Source organism: Trifolium pratense, linkage group LG4 (genome assembly GCF_020283565.1).
Source record: "Trifolium pratense cultivar HEN17-A07 linkage group LG4, ARS_RC_1.1, whole genome shotgun sequence".
Taxonomy (NCBI): domain Eukaryota; kingdom Viridiplantae; phylum Streptophyta; class Magnoliopsida; order Fabales; family Fabaceae; genus Trifolium; species Trifolium pratense.
In genome coordinates, this window is record NC_060062.1 from 17116074 (window position 1) to 17136819 (window position 20746).

The 20746-nt window shown below is 30.3% G+C and overlaps 1 protein-coding gene and 1 non-coding gene across 3 annotated transcripts; both read left to right on the forward strand.

Moving 5' to 3' along the window:
* Window positions 1-5190: 5190 nt before the first annotated feature.
* On the forward strand, window positions 5191-15613 carry LOC123919922 (BEL1-like homeodomain protein 8). 2 transcript variants are annotated; one of them, XM_045971959.1, is made up of 5 exons: window positions 5191-5411; window positions 5958-7136; window positions 12753-13174; window positions 13598-13658; window positions 14863-15613. In XM_045971959.1, exons 2-5 carry the CDS (start codon window positions 5982-5984, stop codon window positions 15298-15300), a joined length of 2076 nt encoding a protein of 691 aa, XP_045827915.1. In that variant the 5' UTR covers window positions 5191-5411; window positions 5958-5981; the 3' UTR covers window positions 15301-15613. The 2 variants fall into 2 exon arrangements, with proteins under 2 accessions (XP_045827915.1, XP_045827914.1); XM_045971958.1 differs by having other exon boundaries at window positions 5268-5411; window positions 5992-7136.
* TRNAM-CAU lies at window positions 11108-11192 on the forward strand. Its single transcript is given in 2 exon segments — window positions 11108-11145; window positions 11157-11192. It is a non-coding gene; the product is annotated as a tRNA-Met (tRNA).
* Window positions 15614-20746: the final 5133 nt, after the last annotated feature.

Genomic DNA, 20746 nt, shown 5'->3' on the forward strand with positions numbered 1-20746 from the left:
TTTTTTATATAATTTTTTTTTATTGACTAAACATTCTACGGAGTATAATTTTTTATTGTTTTTTTTCCTATTTTACGTATAGATTGTTCTGTTTTGTTTCTATCTATAATTTATTTTGTTTCTATTTTTAAACATATTATCTTTCTATTTTTTTAAATATTTTTTAGTGAAATTACAATGAAGATATAAAATTTACAATGTGGTTAAAACTTAAAAGTAATAAAAATAAATTAATAACTTTAATGGTAATCGATTTTAATATATTAGTACGTAGTAGATGCAAAAAAATTAATATAAATTTACTATTTTAATTTTTTTAACATGTGCAAGTTTATACATGATAGAAAAACTTTTTTAAGATATAGCTAAATTAAGAGTTTATTACTCTCTTATCTAGATACATTAATATTTTAATATATATAAAATGTGAACTTCTTTTTATATTAAGGATAGGATGAAGTATTAAAAAAAAAAAAACTGTGAGTGACACAAGCACTGATTAGAAGCTTTGGCCAATTCAAATTCAATGGTCACACAGAGAGACAGAGCCTGGAACTGGAATGGATATTTATGGGTTTCCAGCTTTATTTTTGGGGTTTACAATGCTCTAGCTGAAGCTAGCTACCGCAACTATAGGAACCTATATTGTCCTTGTAGGGTTTCTGTAGTTACGTCATCACTACTAACTTGCTTTTTTTTTTTTTTATATAAAATTTTGTTCTTTTTGTAGCACTTTTTTATGGCTATGTTAAAATTAACTTTTTTAATTTTTTTTTTCTATCCAAAAGACATACTCGCTCCACCTTTATTTATAAGTCAAATTCGCATATTTCACATTTATTAAAAAAAGTTATTGTATTTATTAAACTATCATTTTTGATATAAATTTGCATTGAAAATATGCAATCATTTTAAAAAGTAAATAATTAATGAGGGATATTTTATGAACAATAATATTTAATATAATTGAATTTAGTAATTTTTGCTTATATTTAAGGAAAATGCTAAACAGTGTCCGGGCACTGTTTAAGGAAGCAAATATAGTAATATGACATTGAATTTTGTGCAGTCAACTCCTCGAAAGTCTAAAAAATATTATTTTTAATTTAAAAATTTTATTTTTTGGTTTCCTTAACCAGTGCCCCGGGGTACCGGTTAGCATAACCCTATATTTAATGCCAAAAAATTTTGTTGGCTTTTGCTTATAATAAGGTCGGAAAGAGTATTTTTTTCATACAAAAAGTATGTCGAAAAAATTCTTACAAGAACTGGAATTAATGTCTTCTTTGCAAATCATGTCCCGATTAATACAAAACCAAACATGAGTGCCACAGATAGCACTCCATATGAGGATCTCTCTCTATCATAGCCTTGCAAGTGCCCTTTCGTATCTCACTTTCACTCGACCTAATATTTCATACATGGTACAACAAATATGTCTTTTCATGTACAATATAATGGAAGACCACATACAAGCTCTCAGACGGATCTTGTGCTACATTCAAGGCACATGATACTACAGTTTACATCTTTATCACTCTTCCACTACCACCTTAATGTCATATACAAATGTTGATTGGGAAGGATGTCCTAATAATAGACAAATATCCATCTTTGGTTACTATGTGTTTCTTGGTGATAACTTGTTTTACCCTGGTCGTCCAAACTGCAACCCACTTTATCTCACTTGAGTAATGATCAGCTGAATATTGTAGTGTTGTCAATGTGGTATTTGAATCCTTCTTCTTGAGTTAAACCGTCTTTTATCAATAAGGTCACCATGGTCTACTGTTACAATGTCAGTATCATGTATCTTTCAGGTAATCTCGTTCAACATCAAAGAACAAAACATATCGAGATGGACATATTCGTGAAAAGGTAGCTCGGGGGTCATGTCTGTGTTCTTCACATTCCTTCATGATATCAAATTGCGAATAATTTACCAAATGTCTTCTCTTAAAATTGCGTCAAGATTTTAGAGATAGTCCCAGTGTCCATCAAGGTGCAATAGATGTGAACCATAATGAATTTGAAGTTCAACCTAATGTGAACTCTGATGCTTAGAAAATTAAGGCCCAATTGAAAGAAGAGTAACGGTGCAACAAGTTAAAAACTTAAAATACCGATTTGTTAATTAAAAAACTCAAAAGGACTTATTTATTATGTAAAAAACTTTTAAAAATTTAACTATTATAAACGTAAAATTTAAATGACTCGTAAACACATTTGAACATATTTAAAATCGTAGTACACACCAATTATGAATGAAACTTTTGACCAAAATTATTAACAAAAATTTCAAATACTATCATTTAAATTTATACTCCCTCCGGAAAAAAAAATAGGTTTATTAAATAAAGCATATATTTGGACTATAAAAATTATCCACATATATGTTTTATGTAATGAATCTAAAATATTTATTTTTTTTCTTATATTCAAAATTGGAATAGTGTCAGGATAAGAAAAAAATATTAACTAGTGTTTCGGAGCATTAGTTATAATAAAACATTACATTAAAATTTGTATAGTCAATATTTATAAAATATAAGAAAATGTTTTTTCAATATAAAAATTACATTTTTTTATATCTTTAACTAGTACTCCAAAACTTATGAAGCTCATATACGTGACACGATACCGATACGTTAGTGATACGACGATACAAGATTTAAAAAAAAATTCATATACGATACGACCGAGATACTTTATTTAAAAATTATATATATATATATATATATATATATATATATATATATATATATATATATATATATATATATAAACATAACTAAATTAAAATCGATAATGATAATAAATTAATACACATTGTCCGAATTGAGCAAATAAGTGACAATTACATATTTTAAGTTAAATACTACTCAAAAAAGATATAGTTGATTATCCATATAAAACATTATACTCTAACATTCACTACTTAAGAAAAAATACGAATTGTATTAGTCTTCTCTCATTCGTTTCCATCATAAAAAAATATTAAATGCTCGATACTTATCCGATACGCGTATCGGAGAAGCATCCGACATGTATCGGTCAATTTTTGAAGTATTGAGATCTCACCGCCCGGAAACAGTTAGCATGATCCTTCCTATTATTTAAAGCTACTGGTACGAGGCAATTGAAGCATACTAGTACGTCAACTATGGATTATACCCTGTCTGTCTGTACAGTATGTCATACTAATAGTTTTGGGGTTTCGAACCCATCCATCAGCAACGTAGCAGCATATCTTTTGCTTGCTTAAGTTAACGGCAGTGATCATATCTCCATTTACCGATAAACTGAAAAGCAACCCCCTCACACACTATTACACTCCCTGTTCTCCCCACTCCACGGTTTCTAAATAATCACACAATAATTTTATGATTAATTACTCCTTTGAATTACTACTATTATTATTATAAAAAAAAAAATTATTCCTTCCGTCACAAAATACAAGATTTAGTTGACTACTACACATATGCTAATGAATAATTTTGATCACTAATATTTTTAGTAATTGTCTATTTATAAAAATTATAAAAACTAGATATTTTGAAAATATTTTTTTTTGAAAAAGATATTTTGAAAATATTAGTCAAAATAAATCAAACATGATCTCATATGGCTATATTACATCTATATGTTATTAAAAAAAATACGGTTAAAACAAGATACAAATATATATAGTACAATTAGTCAAAATATAAGTCTTATATATTGGGACGGAGGGAGTAATAAATACTCCATCCATCACCAATATAAACAAAAAACACTATTTTTTTAGCTTCATTAATAAATTAAGATAAACGCTAACGAGTGCCTCCGGCCTCCGGGGCACTAATTTTTTATGGGAATTGAATGCGTAAAGTCAACGCATTAGAATTGTATTGTTTAATTTTTTTAATACAAAATTTCTTTAAATAGAATGCTTAAAAAGTGCCTCAATAAATTAACGTATTTTGTATTATATATATATATATATATATATATATATATATATATATATATATATATATATATATATATATATATATATATATATATATATATATATAGGGTTTTGCTAACGTACACCCGCTTATTTTTAAGAAGGTGTGTGTTAGCAAGTTATAACTAAAAAGTAGTTAAATACACCTTAGGGTGCATGTTGCTAATGCACATCTTCTAAAAAATAAGTGGGTGTACGTTAGCAACTCCTATAGGCATTTGCTATAATACATCTACTTAATTTTTAGAAGGTGTGTGTTAGCAAATTATAACTAAAAAGTAGTTAAATACACCTTAAGGTGTATGTTGCTAATGCACACTTTCATAAAAAACAGTGGGTGTGCATTAGCAAATCCCATATATATATATATATATATATATATATATATATATATATATATATATATATATATATATATACTCTCTCCGTCACATAATGAGTGAGTCAGTTGACTGCGTCATGCATGTCAATGCATAACTTTGATGATTAATATTTTTAATTGTATAAGAGTAAAAATTATAAAAATATGATATATTTTGAAAATACTCATCGAGATGAATCCAACATCTTATATGCTAATATTTGTTTTTATTTATCAATAGAGAAATAGGGTCAAAGTAAGATTTGTGAATAGTGTATATAGTTAAAATGACTTATTCATTTTGGGACGGAGGGAGTATATATATATATATATATATATATATATATATATATATTGATTTTCTGTATTACAAAAATATGAAAATTTAATTTTAGTTTCAATAGAAATTTCTTTCTTTCGAACTTTAGTGTCTTTAAATTTTTAGTTTTTTTTTTAAAACTTGGTATCTGGTCTTAGGACTGACTAATCCGAGGTGAATAAACTCACTGTCCACTTGCAAGGACCCTATTTAAAGTTATAATTTTTTTTTGCTCTATATAAACTTAGCCCACCAAAATTAGTACGTACTGTATGTAGATCGAGGCACAAAGATGGTGAATACACAAAGAGAAATAGAAAATACACTACTCCTATTTGAAAAGGGCAAAAGTAGGAATTAGCAATAGAGAGAAAGTGTGAAAAGTAAAAACCAAAAGGGACCACAAATGTTGGAGTTAAACCCCACTCACACTCACAACTCACGAGTCACAAGAACGTCACACATTTCCTCACCTTCTGAACATATCAATAAAGCGTAATAATAGTAATAATTTATTTATTTATTTTTTAACAAAAAAAAAAAAAAGTTAATCTGAGTTGACGTTAATTTAGACGTGAAAGCTAACGGATGAAAAATCGGTTTAGCAATCATTGTTTTTTCTTTGACACATACAGCTTGCTTAGCTTCCTCCCACTTCCATCCTTATCACTCAACAACAACAAAAGAATCCTTCTTAACTTTTTTTCATCTAATTTCTTCTCTATAACTCCTCAACCAAGGTAAACTACAATAAAGAATCTTCACGTTTTCTTTTTTTATTATTCTCATGATTTTATACAAGATGTGAGTTTCTTTTTTGTTGTTGTTGTTGGTATAGCTTTTGAAAGAAACAACTAGATCCATGAGTTGTTGTAAGAAAGATCAAGAACTAGGGTTTTGTTGATCATGCTATATATTACATGTTAGAGCTAGCTTAACTTGTTTTGTTATCTTCTTTGTGATTTGAGTATGGTTTGAGTGTGTTCTTCATCTTCAATATATATAGATTGGAAGGTTTATTTTTATTACACTACACACTACTTTCAATTCTAGATTGAGAGCACTTTGCGGTAACCTGACTGCAGAGAATCCAAATCCGTTTGTGTTTTTTTAGTTTGCTTAAGGCAAAATAAAACAAAAGTATAACTTGCTTAATTTGGTTTTGTTGTATTTATTATTATATTAAATTGTTGTTTGTGACTTTGTGATATGTAATTATTAATAGGATTATGCTAAACAGCGCTCTCGAGACACTTATTAATAATATTATTTTATGTTTATGGCAGTTAATTAATTTTTAGTTTGTTGGGATGAGGCCAGAACAATTGCATGTAGCACAACAAATCAGGCGTGACAAATTAAGAATCCAGAATCATATGCAACAAGAATTCCCTAACAATAATATAGAAGAATTATTATCACTACATCAACCACCACAAGGTTTCAATAACATGGATCTTCTTCAACTCCGAAACGCCGCCAACAACAACAACAACAACAACAACAACATGCTTGATGATGAAACAGGTCATTATTCAACTAATCAACTCATAAATACTTTTTCAACAACATCAAATCCTTTACACCGAAACCCTTTGGATTATGAGCTCGCTATAGCCGAACCAAGTAGCAACATTAATCGACTCGGTTACTATTACACAAATGAAACCAATATTCCTAACTCTTTCTTAACTTCTCATGAACAAGAACAACTTAACAGTAATGATATTTTCAAGTCTTCAACTTGTTCTTCAGAAATGGCTTCTTTAATGCACCATCATAGCATTTGGGGAGGTGTGAATAGTCATAATACTAATACTAATAGTATTGTGCCTATATTTCATGAAAATCAAGCAAATCCTCATCAATGGACAAATAGAAGCATCACTGTTGAAAACAACAACAACAACATGGGTGGTTCTTTCTTTAATGATTATAATCCTCAAGGTTTAAATTTATCACTTTCATCAAATTCACAATCAAAACAACCTTCAAGTACTTCTACTTCAAATTTTGACCAAGGTTCTTTAAATATTGTGAAAGTTTCTAAAGAATATGTAAAACCAATTCATCAAGAACAACAACAATCTAGTACTAGTAGTATTGGTTTTAGGAATGTTGGTCCATTAGGACCATTTACTGGGTATGCAACAATTTTGAAAAATTCAAGGTTTTTAAAACCATGTCAAGAGTTGTTAGAACAATGTTGTTGTTGTGAAAATGTTCCAAAATGGGTTTCTAGAGATGTTGTTGTTGATGATGAAAGTGGTGGTGTTGTTGTTTCTGCAAAAGGTAGTACTAGTAATTCAGGTTCATCTTGTTCTATGTTGTATGGTTCAAAAGAGAAAGAGAATAGTAATGTTGATGGAGGAATTGGGAATAATTTTTGTCTTTCTTCTTCTACTTCTTCTTCTCGACCAGAGTGCCAAAAGAATAAGGCTCAGTTACTGTTCATGCACGAAGAGGTTTGTTTTCTTTGAACTGTTCATCTAACCCTTGTAGCCTGTTTTATTTTATGTACTATCATTTTTAGTATTTACTTTTCTGTGTTTTTGTCACACTCGATTAATGTTTGTCAGGAACTTACTGTTATTACTTCTTTAATTTTTTTTGGAATGAATCTGCTGGCTACTAATCACTTAATGATAAATGATATTTTAATATTAAGATTTTTATATCAAATATTGGGTCCGGTTTAAATGATGTATTAAGTCTATAATATTGATCAAATACATCAGTCATCAGTTATTTAATAAATATGGAAAAAAAAATTGTTTATATATGAGACTAGAAGGAGTACGTTATATTTTTTGAAATTCGTGTAAGTTGTAAAAGTAAAAAAGATCAAAATAAAAATATATACAATGTCACTTACGGGTATATTTATATTCAAATAACACAACTCATAATTTGGTGTGCATGTTTAGCATTACGGTGGATTTGTTAGAATTAGGGTGAGCCGTCTCATTGTGATTTCGCATAAGCTACATTTCTTGAAAAATTATAATGACCTCACTGTTATTCTCGAAAACCTACCGTGATTCGAAACATAAACATAATAAGAAAAGCTAAATGCTTTGTTAATACTACTAGCCATTATCTGTCTTTTACTGTGGATTCTGAGCTCTTCATAAGTAAAAGAAAGGATACAAGTTGTTGCTAGTAGGTTTGATGTCTAGAGAATTAGGAGTCACAAAATTGCATTTTATTGTGATGTATATTTTTTCTACGTATGCTGTTAATTTTGTAGCTTGGATTTCAAAATATTATTGGTAATGCTTCTATTCTCCTTCATCGTCTCTCTGTGTTGTCCATCTTTGGACCAGGCCCTTTATTTTTTGTGATATAAATAATTTGTGTAATATTATGTGCTTCTTTTTTTAAGTAAAAATAAGTATAATAAATTAAAAAATTAAACTATAAGAAGTACTCAATCTCATTACATAGAGATTTCATACTTTTTTCTGTTTTTAAGAGTCCAATCTGATATTTTTAAAAGAGTCATGCTAAACAGTGCCCCTGGGGCACTAGTTAAGCATACTAAAAAAGGAAACAAATGATAAAGTTAATGATGAAAGAGAATAACTTTTCATATCATTAAAACATTGAATGCACAATTTACGAGATAAAACTTCTATATTTGTATCCTTAACTAGTGCCCTGGGGGCACTGTTTAACATTTTCCTTTTTAAAAAATGTTTTTGTTTCCTATAAAGTAAAATAAAAACTAAGTTTAGTTCCTTCATAAATCTTATTCAGTTTTTTAGTCCTTTTTTATAAAAAAAAATACAAAAAATAGTGTTTTTAGCAAGGTTGTCAGAACCGGACCGGTCATCGAACCGGCAAGCTCACCGGTTCAAGGTTCAATTGGTCGGACCGGATTCAATCGGGGTCGAACCGTTTTTAATTAAATATATATTTTAATTAATATATAAATAAATATATATGAATAATTGCTCAATATTTCATAATTTCACACATTAAAAAGATAAAATATCACAAGTCAAAATAAAATAAAATTTATAATTCAAACCAAATGAAAAATAGATGAAAAACAAAAATCTTTCCTATTCCTACGACGTCGTTGTTTTGTTTCAGATTTTTTTAAAAAAAAAATAAATTAAAACGACGTCGTTTTGCCCTTTTTTTTTAAAAAAAAAAAAAAAAAAAGCTGCAAAACCGCTTGAACCGCCCGCCCGGTTCGCCGGTCCGACCCGGTCCGACCCCGGTTCACGCGTTTTTTTGCCGGTCGGTTTCCTATCCGTTTTTTGCTCAAAACCGAACCGTTTTTATGACCGGTTCACGGTCCGACCGGTCCGGTCCGGTTTTGATAACCTTGGTTTTTAGTCTAACTAGAAAAAAAAAAAAAGAATCTATAAAAGCAAATAGGGACTCATATTGAATAAAATTTATATAGGGAGTAATTAAACTTGAAAAGTCATGAATTTTACGGTAAAAATATATTCAATCATTTTTTCAATTAATATCTTGATATTCATATAGAGGAGAATTGCAAAATAGGGAAATCTTTTTTCTTTTTTTTTTTTTACTAAAAGGTGCTTATAACATTTCATTCATAATAATATGGTTAATACACGTTGATACATCAATGAAAATATTGGAGCTAGCTATAGATGTGGCGAGTGTTTTTTTACCAAATGAAATTAATTAACATTGTAATAAATCGCTTTTGAATATATTAATGATGTTGGTACATCATTGGCGAGTATTTTTTTACCAAATGAAATTAATTAACATTATAACAAATCGCTTTTGAATATATTAACTTTTTTTTTTTAATATATTAACTACTCTCTCCGTCCCTATTTATATGAGAAAGTTGGTAAAAATTACTATTGCTTTGAAGTCTAACAATTAAGCTCATCTTATCGTCCCTATTGAAATTAATTAACATTATAACAAACTAGCTCTTATAAATAGAGACGGAATAAAAATTACTATCATAAAAATTACTATCAACGTAATAAATAAATGTGTGTCACACTAATTATATTATCTTATCTTAATTCCTTTTACACACAAACTTGTACGAGCAGGAAGTCTAACATATGTGCTAAAATTTCTATCAAGGCTAAAGCACGAAACTATGCTCATCTTATCGTCATGAGATTTTCCCTTGTGGAAATCCAACCAGCTAGTTCCCTTGTGAAGCTTGCCTGGTACCTCAAGGATCATGACTTAAACATTTTGTCGTCACATAGATATTCCATAGATAGACATAGTTAAAGGGGTCAAGGTCACTAAACTAGCTCCTCCGGAATTATGACACACATTTATTTCTTACGTTGATAGTGTGACACACAGTTATTTATTACGTTGTTAGCCTTGATAGTAATTTTTTTAACAAGAAAAGCTCATTTGTTACAAGTGTGTGTCACTCTAGTCTAACCCATTTAAAAATTAGTTTAGAGTTTAGACTACCATTAACAAGTTATTTCTTTTTTTTTTTGGTAGAATTAACAAGTTATTTCACGTAAAAAAAAGTCATTTATATAAATAATAATAAGTGTTAAAAGAAATGTTTTCATTTTTTAATGTGTAATTTTTTCAAACAATGATTTGCTTTAGTTCCCTAATTTGGAATTACTGTTGAATTATTTTGCTTTTAAAGGCATTGATTGAAGTGCTAGATGGATATCTTTCCTATATAGTTATTTATTTATTCTATTTTTGTATGTGTGGGGTTGGTTGAGGTTGAGCCATAGAGGTAAAAAGAACTTAGCTTGATTTGACTTTGCCTTCATTACTGATTTGTGGACTCTATGTATAGAATATGAACTTGTATGATTGGCTGGGTTAGTTTTCATCTTGGTTGGTGCCTTTTCTGCTCATTTTATCTCATTACTTTGTATATATAGTGCTTCATGTATTCTTGACTGGTTGTGTGCTTGTTTAGAATTGCCGTGAATTTGGCAAAATGACGATGTTATTATGACTTCGTTGCAGCTCCAAATTCCAGTTTTTGTAAAATTATGGTGGGTCACTTTGATTTTGTCAAATTCATTGTGAATCCAAACATACACTACATTTTCTTTTGCGTCAAAAAAGATATGAACATCCTTCCTTTTCCTCAATATAATTTCATAAGTGGGTAGTTATGTAGTACCGACACTTGATACATATGGTTACATTTTAATAGTTCCATTTTCTCAAATCATCACGGATGTCAACATGTTAGTGTGATGTCTTGTTCGGTGTGTTGTATATGTATATCAGTGTCGTGTTTCGTTGGTAATTAGATGTTAGGTGTCCCATGGCAGGTTCTTTTATTACTTTGTCATATGTATATTCAAAGGAAATGCTTTCAATTCTATAATTTTGTCATATACATTCAATCAGAGTAGTAACATATTAGTTAGGTTTTTTTTACTTAGTTTGATGGAGAAGAGTATTGGTTAACAAAGACTTATCAAATGGGGTGGTGGCGCAGTTGGCTAGCGCGTAGGTCTCATAGCTATTGAGTGATCCTGAGGTCGAGAGTTCGAGCCTCTCTCACCCCATAATATTTTTTTTCTTCCAAAAATAAAAAACTAAGACTTTGTAATTTTACTTGTGGTCATGGTTCTTAATTTTGGTTGTGGACACAATCGCAGTTACGTTGCGAACCTTGATAATACGGAGAAATGCGGTCTATGCAGCTGCAATTACAGTTGTGGACCGCAATATCCGGCTAAGTTTGAATGACTAGTTTAGTTCAAAGTCAATCCAAAAAGAATGAAATGAAATGAATAAACTCAATCTTTGTTATTAAAAAGTTGACCAAACAGTGATTCTCATCATGTCTAGTTATTTAAAAATCATATTATTGCTCTAATAAACAGTTCTTTTAATAACCCTTGAACTGTTTGTGTTCATTTTCTAAAAGTACTTTGCTCAGAACTCTATGGAAGAGTTTGAGGCAATACCCTACCATGTTGCTATGAACTTACTCAGTTTGGTGTTATTATTATTGTTACTTTCTGTCATCTAGCTACTTCAGAACATATTTAATATTTCTACCTTTAATATAATAATTGTGGTTGTTATAACAGTATCAAGTATCTCATCATGTGTTTTAATTTCATACATTAAATAATTATGAAATTTTGTAGTGATTGTTACTGTTTGGCAATAGTGTTTTGGTTAGAGAGCATAGTTTCAATTAGTTTAGTTTTTTTTTTCTTTCTTGCTGGCAATCAAGAACTTTCTTATTTACCACATATGAGATATAAATAGAAAGAACACAAATGATAGGGGAGTGAAAAAAGTGAAACAGATAAAAAGCAACAAAATTGAAAGTTCCTTTATAATTATTAGACCTTCTGTGCAAAAAGCACAAATTGCTTTTTGTACTAATCACTATATTATTCATGGAAAAAGGAATTCTACTTTTTGTCTTAACCAGTTTCTTCCTTGTATTATTGTTTGCATTCTATCTATGTAATACTGATGCTTCAGATTAAAGGTGTGTTTGGTATCCAACATATGTCGTGTGTTTGATGTAGTTGGAGATTTGTTAGAATTAGTTTAGTATTGTTCAAGGTAGTTACAATTTAGTTATACTTAAGATCATGATATACGGTGATCATATATTCATTGTAATCAACTTTTGCATTCTATCTATTTGAAAATCAATCTTTTGGTCTACTTTTTTTCTTCTTCGTTGCTTATGTTTGGTATCATTGGTGGATATGTCAGAATCAGGTGATCAACCGTGATTTATCAAAAGCTACGTAGTGTAGCTTCTGTGAAATCATAGGCTTTGTTGGGCTCTACCATGCTTCTCAATATGATATTCAAAACTAACACGACAATGACAAGTGGCTATTCATTTCTCAAATTATTACTAATGTCAACTTGTCAATGTCATGTCTGGTGTCTGTATTTGTTTCATTAGCATTCTGCATTTGTTCAAACAAATTGTACTTATTGGTGATAGTGACACGTGGCTATTCATTTCTCAAATTATTACTAATGTCGACTCGTCAGTGTCAATGTCATGTCTGGTGTATGTATTTGTGTCATTAGCATTCTCATTCGTTTAAACAAATTGTACTAATTGGTTTCAAATGGCAATATAGGTGACAAGAAGATACAAGCAATACCATCAACAAATGCAAATGGTGGTATCATCATTTGAATCAGTAGCTGGTCTTAGTTCAGCTACACCATACATTTCATTGGCTCTAAAATCACTATCAAAACACTTCAAATGCCTTAAAAATGCTATCACAGATCAACTCAAGCATACATGTCAAGTATTGGGAGAGGATTTTTCAATACTACCAACCACCACAAGTAGTAGTAGTAAATTTGATAGCAACAATAATAACATGACAAGGCTAAGGGGCATGAATCAGAGTATTCAAAAGAACAAATCTGGAGGGAATAGTAATGTTGACTTTGTTGAACCTCAACAACATGTTTGGAGGCCCCAGAGAGGGTTGCCAGAACGTTCAGTGGCAATTCTTAAAGCTTGGTTATTCGAACATTTTCTTCATCCGTATGTTTCTTTCTGTCTATGTGAAAGTTTGATGATATATATTTCTGTTTTCTGAAAAGAACCAAAACTTCATAGCACTGACACTTCAGATTGAAGGTTTGTCTTGTGTTTGACACAAGTCCGTGTCTGACATTGACACGATACTGACACATATTGGTTACATTTCATCGTCCAATTTTTTCAAATTACTACTGGTGTCAACATGTAAGCGTTAATATCGTGTCTGTTTGTGTGGTTTGTCCTGTGTTTGACACATGTTTGTGTCTGACATCAACAAGATACTGACATATATGGTTATATTTCATCATTCAATTTTCTCAAATTACTACCGGTGTCAACATTTTAGCGTCAATGTTGTGTCTGTTTGAATAGATACAATGAGTAAATTATGATTTATGCTTTTCTGTTCAAAATCAATTTCAGGTACCCCACGGACACTGATAAACACATGTTGGCTACACAAACAGGTCTATCAAGAAATCAGGTTGGGGTCTACTTCTTTTGAATTCATTATTATGTCTAAATTCTATACTCATTTTATACTATTTGCTTAATGGAATTTCTATTTCACATGTTCTCTTGGATGGCTGGCTTCCAATCGAGTGGGCCAAATATTTTTCTAAAGTTATTTTTTACCCCTTTGAAGTTTTGAAGTAATAGTTTTTGCATGATTTTGTTTTTGTTTCCATTTTCGAATTGTGAAGATATTTTTTTCGAATTATAAAGATTATTTTATTAATAATGCTGTACTATGTTTTTACCGTCTCTTGTCAACATTCATGAAATGTTTTTTTATTTTAATACTTTTTAAAACATTGAAAAGAAGCCAACCCCCGAACCAGATTAGACGGTCAAGTGGACCGGATACTAGTGGTGAAAACAAAAAAACCATATTAGACAGTCCAGTGGACCGGATACTAGTGGTGAAAACAAAAAAAAAACATTGAAAAGAAAAATGTGATGAATGAAAACGAGAAATGTTGTCGAGAAAAATGTGTCAAATGGATTATGAGAAAATATATCAACAGAAAATGAAAAAGAAAAATAGAAAGCAAATTAGATTTAACCCCTCTTCCTAAGAGTTGAATTATAGAAATCGATCTGCAGATAAGCAATTTTTTTTTGAAGAAGCTAAATTAGCCCACCCAAATTGGCGCCAGAGAGAATCGAACATCAGACCTCAAGAGGAGCATACTCCCAGGTTCCAAGCCAATACCAATGCACCAACCCAAGTGGGTTTGCAGATAAGCAATTTAGTTCGTCCATCTGAAATGACCCATGTTTTGACTTGGTATTTTGAATTCAATTTACACATCCGAAATGACCCATCTGAAAAGGAGAAACATCCTTCGTCTAATCTTTATTTGATGGTCTAAATTGCACAACTACTACAAATATGCGATCCTCGCCGTTTATTGGTATTAACCCAATAACACATTCTCCTAGGGTTGTTTTTTAAGACCAAATTATGGTTTGCATATATTCTTAGAATTTGGGTTGGATGTAACTCATCTTTACAAACCAGACTTATAAATATATTATCAGACTAATCTCATAGCTTTAACATGGTATGAGAACATATTCACTAGTCAATTGCATATTGTGAATTAATTACAAACTATATATGAATTTTTATTTTTGCTTATGGAATAACAATGTAACTGATATATAATAATCATATAATGTAGGTATCAAATTGGTTCATAAATGCTAGAGTCCGTGTATGGAAACCAATGGTTGAGGAAATACACATGCTTGAATCAAAAGGCACAACAGAAGTTCAGAATCAGAACAATAGTAAAAATGAAGCCTCAAATGTTCTACCACATGAAAAACAATTTCAGTGTTTGGAAGTTGGGTCATCATCAGGAATTAACAATGTTGAAAATGAAGAGCAATGGAATAATATTCAAGAGAAGAGGTTTAAATTGGAAAATGATCAAATTACATCAAACATGGATACAACGGTTATGGGTTTTATGCCATATCAACGCGGATCCGTGTCGCTGACTTTGGGTTTGAGACAAGGGGTTGAAAATGCGCAACACCAACAACAGCAGTTGCAACAAGAGGTGGAGCTTAGACATCAATATGGAGGGCACATGTTCCATGATTTTGTGGGTTAATTAGTTAGCTGATTATCATGTTTTCTAGAGAATTATTGGAGATGGAAATGAACGAATAATAGGATGACAAAATCAACCCTTTGATGGACTTAAAGTTTAGGTGAATCGAGTCTTAGAGGTTCATCCGATTAAAAGACAATGGTCAATGATTCGGTTGAGAAACAAAGGGCCTGCAAAATCGAGGTAACAATCGGGTTGAGAGAAGTAGTAAGTAGTTATGTAGCACCAAGATTGTTCGACATGCCTCATTGTGTGACACTGACATGACATTGATACATGTGGTTACATTTAATTATTCTATTTTTTAAAATTATTATCGATGTTGACATATAAGTGTCTTGTCCAGTGTTAATGTACAATGCACTAGTGTGTCGCATGTATGTAGCCGATGAGGACTTTTCGGGTGGAAGGCAGCAACCATTTAGGTTAAGTACCGCATCCGCCTTTGTGTAATTACAATTTGGTCTTTAAACGTGATGTTAGGAACGTAGAAAGAATGAGGACGACATCGTGAGATTTTACTTTTCTCAATGTGATGGGAACAATTTTCTCTTTACCACCACCTCAAAGCAACTCCAAAGGTTGTTAGAGTTTGCGGTGTCTATTGTGCGGGGCGTCCATTGTGCCTTGCACCATGCACAACCACAATCGACTAATCAATTCAAACAAATCCAAAGGTTATTCCATAAATACCCCTATTTAATCATTTTTAATTCCACTAACTTACTCTTAATATTTTCTCTCATAGTAAATAAGAGCACAAATTAAATTAAACATCTAATATATTTAAAAATTGGTCAAAATTTCTTATAAAAAGAAGTAAAAATATTTTCACTTTTATTTCTTACTAGCGGGCCAGACAGGCGCGTTCCGCGCCTGCCTGTGTCTAACTTATGTCCAAAAAAAATGTATTATGTTATGATAAATTTGTTAATAAAAGATTTTTATTGCTAAAAAAATAAGGATATTGTTGGTATTATGAAAAATCGACACAAAAAATATTTGTATTATCTTTTTATATAGTATAGATGTAGTATTAAGTTGGTAATCATTCATGTATAGACAACTCATTTGTCACTTATTCACATTTTTATGATTTGATTTTTTTTTTAAATTGATTAGTTAATGGAAGTTGTGAAACTAAGTCAATGGTAAAATAGGTATATTGAAAAGTCCATCCCAAACTCACGTATCTTTTTATATATTGTTATAGATAAAAATAGGGAATATCAAAATTGTAGAAAGACCCGACTAAATAGTAAATTGGCTAATCATATATGACTTGAAAATCAGCTCATTTTAGCCACACATACAAAAAAGAAAAAAATAATAAATAAATAAAATAATATGTAACTTTAAATAATTATATGATTTGAAGTTTTTTGAGTTTGCTTGCTTTCATATAAAGAGGATGTCGGATAAGGATATTTAACTAAGTTTCATAAATTAATGATTTTTTTTTTCTTCACTGGGGCGACCTTGATGTAACACAGTATCAAAAAATTGTTCAAGTAGTTATTATGCGTTGTGTCATCAATTTAATATCGGCATTTTGCTATTTAGGTACATAATATTGCCTCATTTAGTATGAGTTGTTTAAGAGTTGCATAATTTTGTATCATTGGAATAAAATATGTACGAGTTGCATAAGTATTACGTAATATTGCATTGTAGGAACTAATTGTTAGTAATGTATGAAACTTAAAGTTACCGGTGGAGATACTCTAAATATTGTTAAAATATTGTTTTTTTGAAGAAGTTAAATTATTCTATCCAAATTGGACAAGAAAAAATCGAACCTGAGACTTCAAGGAGTTAAAGAAGTATTGTTATAAATTGTAACCACCATAAATACGATTTGGTTAATTATATACGAACAAACATTTCATTCAACTTAATGACTGAGTTCAACTAATTAATAAACTTTAGGCTTAAATATGAAAACGGTCCTTGCAATTATGTCTCGTTTTGATTTTAGCCCCTGCAAAAAAAAGTTTGATTTTACTCCCTGCAAAATACCAAAACTTTTAAAAAGATCCTTAAGGTGAATTTTTTACTGACATGTCAAGTTGTTGATGATTTGCCAGATGCTGACGATGATTTTTGATGACGTGGAATTAACATGTCATTTTCTTTTAAAAATAGAAAAACCGAAAATAACATGTCAAATTTTTTAAAAAAAATTGAAAAATGAAAATAGAAAGTTAATACATTATATTAGATTTAAAAAATAAAATAAAAATAAATTATCAAATAGAAATAGAAAGTTAATATATTAAAAATATAAATTGGTTTATTTTATTTTGACGGGGTTAATTGAAATTGAAAGTTAGGGTAAGAAAGAGTTATTGTTCATCTTCTTCAAATCGCGAGTTCTTCTGAGGTAGAAAGACATTTTGATACCTGCACAAGATGAAAACTTACATTCCAGTTTCGACACCTCCAGATTAATAATCTTCCTTGATTCTCGTTCGTCTTGACTTTGTACATCACCATGGGTATTTGACACCCACACACAGGAAGCTTTTCAGCAACAAAAACTGAAGAAGACGAACCACACCTCTGCTACCACCTTTGTTACTCAACATCTTCTTTCTTTTTTGCGTGATTTGTCCTTCAATCGCAGCTTTCATTTAGGAACCATAATTTTTGTCCATTTCTTCTATGCGTTTTTCTTCTCTGTAGTTTTCTTCTCTGCGTGTTTTCATTCTTCTATTGATTTTTTAAAATCAAATATATTAACTTTCTATTTCTATTTTTATATTTATTAAATTTCACATGTTATTTTATGTTTTGCTATTTTTAAATGAAAATGACATGTTAATTCCATGTCATCAAAAATCTTAGTCAGTCAAATCATCAACTACTTGACATGTCAGCCAAAAATCCACTTCAATGATCTTTTTTAAAATTTTAATATTTTGCTGGGACTAAATCAAACTTTTTTTACAAGGGGCTAAAATCAAAACAAGACATAATTGCAGGGATCGTTTTCATATTTAAACTAGGGATGACAATTTGACCCATACCCAGAGGGTACCCGCAAAAAATTATCCACAACGAGTAGGGTAAAAACCCGCATTTTGGGTACGGACACGAGTATGGATAATTACCCGCAAAAATGAACGGGTATGGGTGCAAGTACGAGTACCTTATAGTACCCACCCAGCCCCATACCCGCATAATATATATTTATTTATTTTATTTATATTATTATAATATATGTAAATCAATTTAAAACAATACAACTCTACTAAACTATTACATATATTTTAATAAAAATGTTTATTTATAACATAATATAAAAATAATGTGAATATTTAACATAAATATGAACTTTAATATAAGCTTAGTAATAATTTTGTTTATAATTTTCATTAGTCAATATTAAAATCTTTGAAATTTTCTTAATTCTATTAAAATTATATGATATTTTATAATTGATCAATTTATTTTTAGTAAAAATGCGAGTAACAGGTACGGGTATAGTACCTAGGTACCCATGGGATATGGGGACGGGGGCAAAAGTTGTTACCCACGCGGGTATGAGAATGGATACAGATATTTTTTCAATCCGCGAATACGAGGATAAATACTATAGTACCCTACTCATATACCCTACCCATTGTCTTCCCTAATTTAAACCTAAACTTTACAAAAGAACGAATTAGTCGGGTTCGATCCTAAAAAAAAGTAGTTCCATAAATACAATTTACAGGTTTTTTTATCCTTTCAAAATTAATACTTGTTCCTCCTCTACTGTATACTCCGGATAATTCCTTCCGTAGGCCCATGCACTCTACAAGTTGTGCCATTGGTGAAAACCTGTAAGTCAGGGCATTGCAATCTACACATGAATTCAAAGCATTGCGTCCTCATGCTTGGATTTGGAAAAGATATTTTCTCTTCTTTTTCACCCTCTGTATTTTACTTTTTTGTCCTTCAATAAAAACTTCAGTTTCTACGAACTGAATTTTTTTTGCCTTGAAAAAAAAATCGATTTCTGTTAACCGAATTTTTCCTGAATTTGAACTAGAAAAAACTTCGGTTTCTACGAACCGAAGTTTTTATCAAGGACAAAATTGGAATATTTGGGGTATAAAAGATACATGGGGTCCGAAGAGAAAACATCTTTGGAAAATATGAGTTTCTCACAAGCTATTAAAAATATGTGATCCACTTAGACCATCTCCAATGGTGGGTACTTATTTTTTTAAGTACTAGTACCTAATAGGTACTCCCATTGGAGCAAAACACAAAGAGTACCTAATAGGTACTGGTTCTAAAATAAGAAGTGGTACCTATTTTGTTTTTGTGGGTCCCATTTATAATGATGTATAGTTATTGGTGGAATGTGTTATTGGTGGGACTTGTTTAGAACTTTTTAAGAGATTTGGGTTGGAGGGATTGAGTACTTATTAGGTACTATCATTAAAAAATTATAAATAAATGATGTATACATGTGGGGTCCAATTAAGTACTCAAAAATGAGTATCTCCATTGTGGATGCTCTTAGGTGTCTAACGTGTAGGATATATTTTGCTATAGGGAGGGATTAAGTATTTATTTATTATTTTTTTAGTTTATAATTGTTAATTTGAATCGAATCTAAAACCTCATGGCTCATACATACTAGTCGAATCTCTCGCCATTAAATCAAATCTAATGGCTTGGATTAAGTATTTATTTCAACGTTAGGTTATTTTAAAAATAAAATAAAAAAGAAGAAATCAATTAACAAAAGAGTTAGTATATAGTATACTATCTCAGTCTCTAAATATAAAATTCTTTTGAGATCTTTTTTCTTCTTTTTTATAAGAGTCTTTTTAATTTTATAAGATATTAATTAATTATTTCTTTATTAACATACTTGTGATTATAATGCATTTTTTTCTACAATTTATGATTTAACTTTTCAAAATTCATACACCCTCAATTTATGTTTTTTTTTTTTTACAGTGTGTGAATTTTATTATGGTTTGACTACGTATACAGTGTGAGAATCTTATTTTTGTCAAAATTCACCACCGTCAATTTATGGTTTGACTTTTCAAATTCACAAAGTAATTAATACTTGCTGCTGCTCATCTACCGTATACGTAGTAATTTCTTGCGTAGGCACACTCTACACATGAATTCTTCTTGACTTTATGCAAATGGTGAACCTCCAAGTCAGGGCATTGCATGCATATGTTAGGCAGAGTGGGTGACCGGAGGCCAGTATAAGGATAGATAGATTTATATTGATTCACCCGTTAACTAGGGTTATATCTAGTTGACGAGTTTTTTCTTTATGCAAACGTGGATAGATCCGTTGAAAGCTAATTTGAACGTTATAGTTCTTTCTTTATTTGATCAGATCATTTTCTTTGATAAAGAAATAATTTGTTATACTTAAAAATGTATGTTGAAGCTTTCCTGAAAATGAGCTCTATAAACATCGTTG

Coding starts and splice junctions, on each gene's coding strand:
- LOC123919922 (XM_045971959.1), top strand. CDS start 5,982: ATGAGGCCAGAACAATTGCATGTAGCACAACAAATCAGGCGTGACAAA. Junction 13,175..13,597: donor TTCGAACATTTTCTTCATCC/GTATGTTTCTTT, acceptor AATCAATTTCAG/GTACCCCACGGACACTGATA. Junction 13,659..14,862: donor CAGGTCTATCAAGAAATCAG/GTTGGGGTCTAC, acceptor CATATAATGTAG/GTATCAAATTGGTTCATAAA.